The sequence below is a fragment of the Xenopus laevis genome, chromosome 9_10L (assembly GCF_017654675.1).
Source record: "Xenopus laevis strain J_2021 chromosome 9_10L, Xenopus_laevis_v10.1, whole genome shotgun sequence".
NCBI classification, from domain to species: Eukaryota; Metazoa; Chordata; class Amphibia; order Anura; family Pipidae; genus Xenopus; species Xenopus laevis.
Window position 1 is genome coordinate 126,314,847 of NC_054387.1, and position 13,079 is coordinate 126,327,925.

At 37.1% G+C, this 13,079-nt stretch overlaps 1 protein-coding gene across 1 annotated transcript; it reads left to right on the top strand.

Moving 5' to 3' along the window:
- The first annotated feature begins 5,910 nt into the window (after nt 1–5,910).
- On the top strand, nt 5,911–6,870 carry LOC108701941 (olfactory receptor 1G1). The gene has a single exon (XM_018236950.1). The coding sequence runs from the start codon at nt 5,911–5,913 to the stop codon at nt 6,868–6,870; it is 960 nt and encodes a 319-aa protein (XP_018092439.1).
- Nucleotides 6,871–13,079: the final 6,209 nt, after the last annotated feature.

Sequence of the window (13,079 nt, forward strand, 5' to 3'; positions counted from 1 at the left end):
TGTATATAGGAAAACAAAATACTACGTCTTCATTTTTAAGAATGCAGATGTACATTTGAAATTTAATTTGCAAAGTGTATCTGGGCTTATTACTTTACTTTCTAGTCAGTGCCATTTGCTGGTCAGCCATCAATCGGTTCACATTATACTGTAAATGTTTGTTACTAATCAGCAAACTCATTATATGTAAGTACATTACCTCTATCCATTATTTTATAATATATAGAAATATAGATTTTATATTACAGTTTCTATCAGTATTAGAATAATAGAAAGTTTACATTAGGGGGATATGAAACAAATCATTAGATGAAAGTGACAACCAAATGTATTGAATTCACCTTTAAGCCAAATTCTGGCCTAGACAATATAAAAAATTGATTCTAAAAAGTGATAATCAACAACAACAACAACGTTAAAGTTTATTGATCTACTTTTATTCTACTTTGGCAGAATTGATTGATTCAATTATGTATTTTCTAATTTAGGAATAACAACTCGCGATTTCGAAAGATCTTAAACAACAACTTTAGAACCAATAATAAGGTAAGGATAAAACTTTTCACTTTAATATTCGGGGAACATAGACCGGGATCAGCTGCTAGGGTTTTGTTGTATCATATAGTTTATTTAAACAAATTCTACACTTTAAAGCCTCCAAAAAGTCATGTAAAATTGCTGATTTTCTTTTAGAAACAATTATATCTTACATTATTTTTTTTCACTACTAATATCTCGCTGGAAAACAGCCATGCAGAGTGAGAAAACTACTAATATATTCCAAATCAAAAAGTTATGTAAATTGCAGAGAGTACAGAACAGCAGTTTTGAACATTCTACATTATATTTAGGAGTTTATTTATCAAAATATGATGTTTTCTGTTTTGATTTGATATGCCGCTGCTTTCTAGTCTGATTACCTGTAGTTTGCTGCCTGTCCTGACATTTGCCCATTTACTGACTACTCACTTGGATCCCATTTCTGTACCGCCATATTGGTGTTATTGAGCCGGCCTATGACCTTGACTACTCTCTTGTCTCCTTAATTGTACTGTGCTGACGGATTGATATTGACTTGTCCTTTCCCTTGACCACGCTCCTTATTTTCCATCCCTTCCTTATACGTTTGGTTTCCTTTTTCACCCAGAACTCTCTTCTGGTTCTAGCGGAGGGCTTCTCCCAAAGTCAAAGGCAGCTGCTATAGGCAGAAGAGTGAGCTGAGACCGGGACCTTGGAGTTACAGTAGTTTTGGGTTTTGAACACCGTCCAGTACACATATCTTTAAATAATTATAAATCATTTTGAATAATTAGAGAAATTAGAGTCAGATTCGCCCATCACTAACCGAACATTAATGTACTAATTTAAGTGGCGTATTATGATTTGTGGAAAAACTGTCTACATATTCCAATAGCTGAATTCTCTGCACTGGCCTAGTTGGGAACGAAAAGCTCAACTCTTCCATCTGGGCTTCTGGGCAGAAATCGGAAATGAGAGTTTCTATTTCATTATCCATAACTTTAGGGATCCTGGAATACCTAGGCCAGACTTAACTTTCAGCTGCCGTATCCTCCACCAGCTATAACTGTACTGGCCGCACTGAATGTCTTATCCAATTATCCTGCAAGCTAAACATCTTTGCATAACAACTCTCGGACCACAAAGTGATGTTGAAAGTGTTTACTTTTACAAATGTGTGAAACTGTAAATACAAATACATGAAGAGAATACAAATCAGCATTTGATAAAATGACAGTTGTATCATGAACATGGCTAGCTACTATAAGCAGCATCTCACTAGCTGGATGTGCAATAAACCCTTATAAACTACAAAGAGAGGATAACAGTGGCATTCCCTAGACAAGCCTATACAGATGTATAACTTTAAAACTACATTACTTACAGGGAATACATTCAATGGGGTAATATAGGAAGCCTCAAGACTGTAAAGATCTGCAAATTAAGCCCTTAACTGCCAATACTGGCTTCACTTCCTTATACTCTCCCTTCCTGTTACACTGACTTCCTGTCACATGCAACAGCTGAGCTATCAATTGCAGGTTGGCAACACCAAACAGGTAAACTATAAGAGGTAGGACTATAACAATAACCTTACAGTTTCTCTTGTCATTACTACTTTGTTTTCATATTATTTCAACCCTCAGAAAATAGTGATAAGGAAAACAAAATGAAGACAGTTCACAGAAATCTTCTGGGCCAGTACAAATGACCTGGGACTTGTTGAAATATAATGAGACTCAGGAGACTTAGAAGGCTTGAATGGAAGGGTTTTTATGGCTGATGTTTGCTTTCTGATCATAGAAGTCTTGAGAGTACAGGTAGGGTACAGTACAGAGTACACAAAAAGAAGAATACCAGAGCAGAAGAGCAGAAATATGCACAATTAACAATGAGTTATTGAATTGGACATCTACAAAACATTATCTTTGTGTCAAGTTGTCATGTTTTGTACTGCAGTTTCCATTTGTTACTCTGTAAGTCTATACAAAACACACAACAGTCTAACAACTAGTATATATCCAGTTTCAGCTTTCATGTGTACTTTGGTCTTTAAGTGCTTTATCATTCCAGCAGTATCTTAATCCCAACTTCACCATGCTCCACCAGGATACACAGAAAATGTGCTTTGAGGTTTACTTAGGTTTTTGAGTTTTTTTAGCACATTGATTCATTTTCACCATGCTGTGGTCTCAAATAGGCATCAGCTCCTGCAAACTTTATTATTATTTGAACACAGTTTTGCTGACTTTCCTTATAAAAATAAGAAATCCAGGAAATCAGAGTTTCCCTGTACATGTTTTTTCATTTGGCCTATACACCTTCTGTCACTGTTTGTGCTCTTCCCATGTCTAATGTGCTGTGCCTCCATGTCATTTCTATACAAAGAATTGCTTTGGTATTTTATAAGTGCAAGTTTCATTAGAGTTTATTGCAATTTGTAGGAACAGAAAATAACTAGAGACTTAATTTGATTTCAGAAGTGGCCATTTTGTGGCTGTAATAATAGAAGACAACAAAGCATCTCAGGTCCTTCTGTCCTACATACAGTAAGGCTTTATCTGAAACTTCTAAGTTGATCTGTGTCCTGTTATCTATATGTCTATATGGGATGGACTTTATTGTCTTTGCAACAGATTCTCCTTTAAAGATTGAAGAACACACCAGTTTTTTTTTTTTTATTTGTGTGTTAAATAACCACAACAGAGCACAAACAAATACACTCTAATGTTCTCTATGATTATCTAGTATAGGTCAATCTAAAAACAACTGGACTTGCTGAGTAATCAATGAAGACGTTTCACTACTCATCCGAGCAGCTTCTTCAGTTCAACTGACTGGTTTGGGAAGTTCTCGGTATATAAACTCTTCCACTAATCCATTTACAATGGCACATTGTAACTCTTCAAAGAGGTGACATCTGAAGAAACTCACAGAGGTGTTGATTCTGTGTAGTTACTGTGATAGGATTATCCAATGTGTCATGCAACTTCTAGATACAGGTGTTACTTGTGAGAGTTGCATGAATGGATGTGTGAAGTGTTCTGAATCCGCCAGGGTACAGGTGTTAGAACAGCATTGTATGTAGCAGACAGGTGGTGTCGAAGGCCCCCACCTCTGTTCAGAGTCCAGTGTAGCGGGGAGTACACAGATCTATACAAAAACAACTGCTCTCCAAGCAAATAGCTCAGCACAGGAGGGAGAACTCGACAGGGCAAAACTCAGCTGTCTTTCTACACTTAAAAGGCAAGGGACACTCCTTTGAAGACAGCAAGGTCCAAATCTTGGATAAAGAAGACCACTGGTTGGAACGAGGCGTGAAAGAGGCGATTAATGTCAAGGTGGAGAGACCATCTCTGAACAGAGGTGGGGGCCTTCGACACCACCTGTCTGCTACATACAATGCTGTTCTAACATCTGTACCCCGGCGGATTCAGAACACTTCACACATCCATTCATGCAACTCTCACAAGTAACACCTGTATCTAGGAGTTGCATGACACATTGGATAATCACAGTAACTACACAGAATCAACACCTCTGTGAGTTTCTTCAGATGTCACCTCTTTGAATCTTCATTGATTACTCAGCAAGTCCAGTTGTTTTTAGATTGACCTATACTAGATATACTATGACCTGGATGAATGAAAATCTTCATAGTCATATTCTCTATGATTAGTTTTTTCTAATCAAGATATTTAAATGTATTTATTTTATATAAGCTGCAAAATATGATGGCACTCTAAAATACATGTTAATAATAAGATATTTAATAGATACATTTTAATTTCTCAGAATAACTGTCAGGAATAGGGTAAGAACAAACCATTGATTTTTAACCAATTAAAAAAAGTAACCGATACATCCATCTAAATTAATCCTTTCTTATGCCCAACTTCATATGAACAGGGAGAAATCAATACTTTACTAACCCCCTTTGCTTTCTAAAAATGAACCATACTAGGGTATCTTTTTATTATCCTTGCATGAACTTGGCCTGGGCGCATGTACAGTATAACAAAACTTCTATGTTTGGTAGGACTGTGCAAGTGCCCACACAAGAAAAGCATAGACGATGGAAAATAATGGTCATTTCAGAAATCTGCCTCCTTTAAGTGTTTTTAGTAACATTAAGGGGCAGATTTAGCAAGAGTCGAATTTCGAAGTGTAAAATACTTCAAATTCGACCATCGAATTAAAATACTTTGAATATTGAAGTCAAAGTATTTTTCACCGAATTAGGCCATCGAACGATCTAATCGAATTCAAAGTAAATTTGAAGTCGTAGTATCCTATTCGATGCTCGAAGTATCCAAATTTCGAATTTTTTTACTTCGAAAATTCCCTCGACCCTTGATAAATCTGCCCCTAAGGCTTGTTCTCAACAATAAAGAAATATTTTTTATCTACACTTTATCTCTGTCTGTAACTTTTAATTTATTGCCCATGAATACCTTTTACTGATCTAACAGTATACTGTATATGCTGTTCCAGCTTTTATTTGTATTTGCCTGACAAAGGGGCTTTGGTTCTCCAAAAGCTTGCAATGTATTTTTATCTTTAGCCATCACTTCTACAAAACATTTTGTATTTATTTGTTTTTTCTTTTTTTTTTGCTCCTGGCTAACACTGTACCACAGTTTTTGTTTTGTATCTACACTCCAGAAATTCCCAGACTCCATGATAATTGTCATGTCACCTCAGATATACATCTCTGGCAATTTAGATATAACAAATATATTTATTCATAATATCTCAGAAGATGCTACGAGTTTAATTTTAGCAGAAGCTATAAGACTACTGGTTCATTATATCCGCTTTTTAATTCTTATACATTTTTGCTGGTAGTTCAACAACAGCCATTAACTATAAGTTGGATACTACTAGAATTCATTTGAAGAATATCCCAATAGCAATTTCAGCATGATAGACTTTGCTCAGACTTCGACTCTACCAGTCAATCTTCAAGGAATTCTCAAACTGCAGCAGCACGCTCATATAGTGAATTTACACCGAATGGCTAGCTCACTTTGAAAGAACATTAATATAGGAAACACAGTATTTAAATAAACAGGGAAATCAATAGGGATCAGTTCAGTGCCCCAATAATGCTCACTCATTTCCAAGTTGTGCAGGCACACACTGAGTGACCATAGTACAGATACACAATCAGTCACAATACCTGCACATTTTTATACCCCACAGAATTTTCACACTATAAACTCACGGATTACGTTGCACAAACTGAGAAAACTCACCCCATAGGAACACAGTTATTCTACACAGTCTTTATGTTAATGATGGGATGTTCCATTTTACATGTCTGTCTCTATTGTTATGTATTATCATTTTGTCTGAACTAATCATTTTCTAGGCAATACTAAAAAAGAGATGGAGAACCAAACAATAGTGTATATGTTGGTTCTCATTGGATTGTCTGATATTCCAAGTATGAGTCTTCCTCTGTTCCTGGTGTTTCTCCTGATCTACCTTATAACTCTGACTATGAACCTTCTCATCCTTCTCCTGATCTTCACTGATTCCCATCTTCACACCCCCATGTACTTCTTCCTTGGAACCCTGGCATGTGTGGATATGAGTTACTCCTCAGTCACTGTCCCAAGAATACTCTCTGATTTACTCACACAAAACAGGGTAATTTCTGTTCACGTTTGTATAGCTCAGGTCTACTTCTTCATATTTTTCTGTACATTTGAGGTGTTTGTACTTGCAGTGATGTCCTGTGACAGATACATTGCTATCTGCCACCCTCTTCACTACATGCAGATAATGAGCTGGAAAGTTTGTGTTAAAATTGTACTAATCCTTTTGGGTTTTTGTGTAGCATATTCCTTGTTGCACGTAGTTTTTTTAGCTAAACTAACTTTTTGCAGGCCTGATGCCTTGCAAAGTTTCTTTTGTGATTTACCCCAGTTGCTTCAGGTCTCCTGTAGTAACACACTCATCAATTTATTGCTTATATTTCTCTTTGGAATATTGTTTGGAGTAAGCGCTTTAGGAGTCACCTTTTTCCCATACATCACTATTATCACCACGGTACTAAAAACCCCATCAAAACAGATGAGATCCAAAGCTTTTACCACCTGCTCCTCTCATCTAACTGTGGTCTTTATATTTTACACTACTGCTTTCTACAACTATTTTCACTTATTTTCGAAATATCATTACACCGAGGACAAAGTGGCTTCTGTATTTTATGCAGTATTAACCCCCTTTTTAAATCCTCTGATCTACAGTTTGAGGAACCAGGAACTCAAATCATCCATTAGTAGAGCTTTAAAAGGCTGCAAACCCAAACTAGACACAAAAACTACTATACTTAAAGAATAAAAATACAAAATATGCTTAACTAATAACTAAATTTTGCAATGTATTGAAAAAAATTTGATTAGCAGGTTTATTAATGGTCAAATTGTAAATTTGAATTAAAAAAAATTTCAATTTCAAAACTCTCAAATTGGGAAAAATCCAAACTCGATTTGAGTTTAGTCAAATTCGATTCAAATTTGATTCGAGTTTTCGGGTCGGTAATATTCGTTTGAGTTTTCAATTTTTTTATTAAATAGCTTCCCAATTGAATTTTGAGTATTTACAGATTTATTAGAGTTACAAAAATTCACATAAATTCCAAATTTGAACTTTGATAAATGACTCTCTCCAGTACAGATTTCTCAATAGTTGAGTTATTTGGACTTTACTACAAAAGCATTATTTCCCTGAAGTGTGAGATAGCTAATATAATTCCTTTATTAAAGGGGACCCGTAACCCAAAAAAAATTATCCAAAATTCTATTTTATCACATTAGTCAAGCAAAATGAACTTTAATTACACAATATAAATCATTTGAATCTTGTTTCCTTCAGTCTGGGAATTCATAATTATAGCAAGCAGGCAGGAGCCATTTTGTGGACACTGTTATTAAGGCAAGCCTTGCATCATCTCAGAATCTGTGCAGTTTGTGCCCCAGAATGGGGGACCCCATGCCCTGGCTACACAATTAAGAGAACGGGGGAATGTGGGGAGAGCAGTGACATCTAGGAAGTTCTGAATTTAAAGTGAAAGTAATAATCTGCCCTGCCTTTATGCATAAGGCATAGAGGAGGGGCAGACATTATTTGATTGACAGCTGAGATTTTTAAATGAGCTTATAACAGCTATTAATGCTTTGACAAAAAATATAAATTGGATTCCATGTTTATTTTGAAAAGGACTTCTAGTATACAGATTTTTTGTGTCTGGGTGACAGGTCCACTTTAAAAAAAATTGATTACAGTCTCAACCAGGCAACTATGGGCCAGTAGGTTTAACATTATTTGTCAGTAAGTGGAGTAAGTGTTCAGATTCTCCTGTCTATCTAAAGAGTTGTCCAGGTGCTCTATTTGGAAGAAATTGCCAATGGCAACACAGGAGCCTTTTTTTGTATGAAAAACAGTTCTAGCATAGTGGAAAAGAGGGTAATATATATGCTATTTCAGAACTAAAAATTATTCAACATAAATGTCAATTCACCTATCATCTTCTTATTGACTCCAATGCGTTGCACAAATTATTTTGTGATTTTTTCAAGAAAGGGAAAAATATCTGTGTTTCCCTTTTACAATATCTTATGTTTGTCCCTGGCCATCTCGATTTCTCCATCTAACCTCCTCCTTTGACCTCCAGCAGTGGACAAATACGGCAACCCATAGGGTTGGCCACTTTCTAGATCTACCAAAAAGCTAAACCTTTTTGCATTTAACAGTGGTCCTTTTCCTCTTTCAGAACATCTTATCTTTTTTTCTGTCTCACATCTCTGCTAACACTTAAAGGGGCAAATTTACTTACCTTCGAAGTTGCGCCAGCGTTGACTTTGCCGCACTTTGCCAGGGCGCCACTAAATCACTAAAACCCGAATCAGGGAAGTGAATGGTAGCGAAGTTGCACTACTGTTAATTCATCAAGCAAAGCGAAGTTACGATAGCGATGCCTAATTTGCATACGGTGCCAAGATAAAGTACAATAGATGTATATGTAGCAGCAAATACATTACACTACACAAGCCTGGGAAAGCTTCATAGAATAAAATAGAGTTGTTATTTTGCCCTATACATGTGCCCACTGTATAGTTTAGGTGCCATATGTTAGGAAATGTAGGGGAGGAAGGAGGGTACCCCCAAAAAAATGTACAATCTTTTTCAGCCTATTATCCTTAAAAAAGGAAAAGACCCCAGCGTTTTTTGGGACTTAGAAAAAATTTCAACTTTTTTTGAAGCAATCCCTATCTACTCTATTGCACTTCGCCTGGTCTGAGGTGGCGAACGCAAGTAACATTCAGTAAAAATGCGCAAGTTAGTGAATTGGCGTAGTTATGTTCCTTCGCCATAGCGCAACTTTGCCTGGCGTAAGGGTGCGAAGTAGTGCTAGAGTAGGTCCAGTTCGCTAGTGAATTTACTCCAGCACCCATTAGTAGATCAGCGAACTAACGAAATGACGTCACACTGGCGAATTTGCGCTAGCGTTAGATGCTTCACGCTTTAATGAATTTGCCCCAAACTGTTGATGTAACTGCTCTCTCTAAAGGTGGCCATGCACAGGAAGGTTTTAGCGGCTGATTCAGGTCTTTTTTACCTGCCAGTATATGGGGCCCTCTGATGTGGCTTCCAGACCAATTTCTGCCCAAAAATCAGTCAGATCTCGATTGGGCAGGTTTAATTTTCCAACCAGTTCACGGACTGCATCGCCTACCCCTTGTTCCCGATAGATGTTTTTCTACAAAGACTTTATCTGTTTATCTGTTAAATTGTGTGGAAGGCATAAGGTGCAGCACATTAGGCTCATTGCAAGAGGTAGTTTGGTTCTGCTCCACAATACAAGTTACCTGATCCATGAGCAGAGGTGCAAAGTGCTAGAATAGAGTTAATGTTGGAACTTATTTGTAATTGGCTTGCTCATACATATTGTATGCAGAATAGGCAGTTAATGGAATGAGAACGTTCAAATTGCTTGATTTTATTGTGAAAACATTCGAATTGCTCGATTGTATCGTTTAAACATTCGAATTGCTCAAATTTTTAGTGAAAACGTTCGAATGTCTCGATTTTTTTGGGAAAACGTTCACATTGCACAATTTTTTCGTGAAAACGTTTAAATTTCATGATTTTTGCGTGAAAACGTTGGAATTTCACGATTCTTTTGTGAACTTTCCGATTTCATGATTTTTCACAAATGTTTTGCCATTTCCTGAATTTTGCGGGAAATTTGTGATTTTTTTTGGCGAAACGGGAGAAATTCACCCATCACTACTTATTTTCACAATGGATTGCTGCAGTTCTCTGCCCTCCAATATTACAGCACTATATGAATGAGTGGAGGACAGAGGGAGTACCTAAGACATATCCCTTTCCATCCCAGCTCACCTCTAACTCACATGTCACTCAAACTCTTACATTAGGAGGTGCCTGGGGGGTTACACAAAATGTGGCTCTGTACTAATCGGCTACCCTAATGACAGGGCTATCGTGTGCCCAAAGCTGCTGCCCCTTTAGTGCTCCCACAGTTGCAACAAGGGAAGTAATAAATTAAGCACACTGTGTTTCCACGTGCCTAGCTATGTGTAATGCTATGCTGAGGCCAGCACTTGGATGTTAATTACCACCGGACCCATTAGTAACCTGTCAACCAATATTTACATATTACCATAAATTCCTCTAGACGGCTCCCAAAACTCCCATTACTTTAAAATTCGACCCTTGATAAATCTGCCCCTTAATGTATAAAACGTACTGATAAAAATACAATTGAACTTCGGTTAAAGGGGAACTCCGGCTTCCAAACCAAAACTGGATAAAGAGGCCCACATAACACAGAAACCCCTAATATACCCATCAAAGTTACCTGTTTCTTCAAAAAGTATGAATAAATGCCATTCTCTATGCTGCAATCCAGCTGTGTAACAGTTCTTCTCTTTCTGCATCATTTGAAATCCTGGCAGGGAAGGAGGGACTAAACACTGATGTTACAAATTGTAACAACTTCTCCACAGCTTACAGACAGCATGCAGGAACTACATAACCCACAATGCATTGCACTGTGATGTTCCATTTCTTACTAAAATCACATGTGCAGGGAATTGTGAGGTTTGGAGGATGCAGGCTGAGGATAGATGGCTGCTGATACAATGTAACAGTAGTCAGTCAGCTCAGCAAAGTAGTCAGACAGATCAGCAGGAGAGCAGGGGGCTAGGCTTAGGGAACTGTCAGAAACCATTAAAAATCACAAAAAGTCTGCATATTTTTAATTAATGTATATTGTAAAGTTGCTTGAAATTATGTTTACTTTTCAAAAAGCTCAAATTATGTTTTTGTGGAGTTCCCTTGTAATAAGTTCTGTTTACTCCTCTTTCCATTTTTTTCCTTACCTATGTTGTTTATAAATCTTTACAGCGTGGTTAAAAATATTTAATGCTCTTACTGTACTGCTTACCATTGCCTAATTGTTCATTTGAAGTGCATTTCCTATGCAAAATTGTGTATTTAGCTACCTTTAATCACTAAAGTATATGCATGTTTTGATTAAAATATGAATCAAACTGTCAATAAAGAGTTAAAAAAATATAACATTTATTTATATCATATATATCATATATCATAAGGCAGCAGAATTGTGACAAACTGAAATCATGAAATACTCCATTTTTACATAAACAGTTATCACTGATATCTAGCAAATGCCTCTCCTGTAATTGAAAGACCATAGTCTAGTCTAGCAATGAGCAAAAAATGGGCAGGAAAACATGGTAAGAAGTATGACATTTTGCTGAATGCATTGGAATACATTTTTATTTTTGTTGTTATTTTATTTAGTTGCAAATGCCTTGGTGTCAATGGGGTTTTTTGGCAGAAAAAAACTCACATTGCTAAATTCTAAAATCTTTACCATTTACTGCAAATCTGTATCAGTTCTCATACCTAGTCTAGTCTAAAAACATCTTAAAAACATCTTAAAATAAATTTACAGTTGAGATCCCTACTTTAATAGAATCCCTTCCAAATAATATTAACCCTTTAAGTGCCACAGATCGTAGAATCTACGATCTGTGGATCAAAAGACCAAAGTGCCACAGATCGTAGATTCTACATTCTGCAGCACTTCCGGGTTTGAGAGCGGAGGAGCGGCTGTTAGAGCCACTCGCTCCATTCCTACACGATCCCCTGCCCCTAGGCAACGAGCAGAGCAGGGGATCAAGTGGCCCCTGGGGCGCGATCGTGTTACTTACGTGTCCTGCTGCTCCAGCCTGCACTACGCCGCCCAGCTCCGCCCCCACAGCACAGGAACAGGAAGATCGTTGCAGAGCTCTTCCTGGGGCCCCTCAAGATCATGTGCAACACTCTTCAGCGACTTTTTCAGGTTAGTGCAACAATTACACACACACACCAACACACACTTATTACAGTAATACACACTTAGATTCACACTTACACACACTTACACATACATTTTTTTGGATCAGGGGGGTCACTCACACTCACTGCACTCACACACGTGCACACGCACACACACGCACATAACATGTAATTTACCAATTGTACACGTGTACATGCACATACATGGCTTTGTGGCTTTTTTTTTTTCTTTTCGCATCATCTCTTTTTTGTCTGAAAAAATGTTTTATTGCCATTACGAATAGATTATTCGCTAACCGTACTGTGCAATAACTTTTGTATGTTATTTCAGTGATTATACTGCAATTTTGGGAATTTTGGTGCATTTTTAGCCATTTTATTGCATTTTCAGCACTGCATATGTTGTGTTCACTTGTTTCTGTCCGTATAACCTATTTGGCCCAGCTAAAATATTCAAACTGTGCTTCTGACGGCCGATTACACTAGTCTGGAAAAAAAACGTTGATTTTTGTGGTTTTATTGGATTTATTTGCGTTTCACACTTTTCTGTCTTATTTTTTTTGCCTTGTAAATTTTATCTACTATATATCCATTTGAGCGTCTCCATGAGCCACATAGTTTGGTATATCTATGCATATTGGGCATCAAAGTGTTCAGTAGTCCCCTGGCGCTCAAATTTAGGATGTTTCATGCTGATACTTTACGAAATGTGGGGCATATAATGGGGTAAAATTCAAGCTTTGTGACAATTTTCAGAAATTTGATAAAAACCGTTATGTTCAGCATTGCTTTACAGTTTTGCAGTTTGCAGTAGAAACACATATTTACCCATATTGGATTCATCAGAATCTGTACTTTCTGAAAATATATGATATTCTAGGGTCTCTGTACTGTTAGGCGGTCTTGTGTCACATAATACACATACCGGGGTGCATATATTGCAGCAGCCAGCACGTCAGCTGTGAAAATGTATATACACTATTGTCATTTGGGCGTCTCCGTACGCCACATAGTTTGGTATATCTATGCATATTGGGCATCAAATTGTTCAGTAGTCCCCTGGCGTTCATATTTAGGATGTTTCATGCTTATACATTACGAAATGTGGGGCATATAATGGGGTAAAATTCAAGCTTTGTGAAAATTTTCAGAAATTT

Coding starts and splice junctions, on each gene's coding strand:
- LOC108701941 (XM_018236950.1), top strand. CDS start 5,911: ATGGAGAACCAAACAATAGTGTATATGTTGGTTCTCATTGGATTGTCT.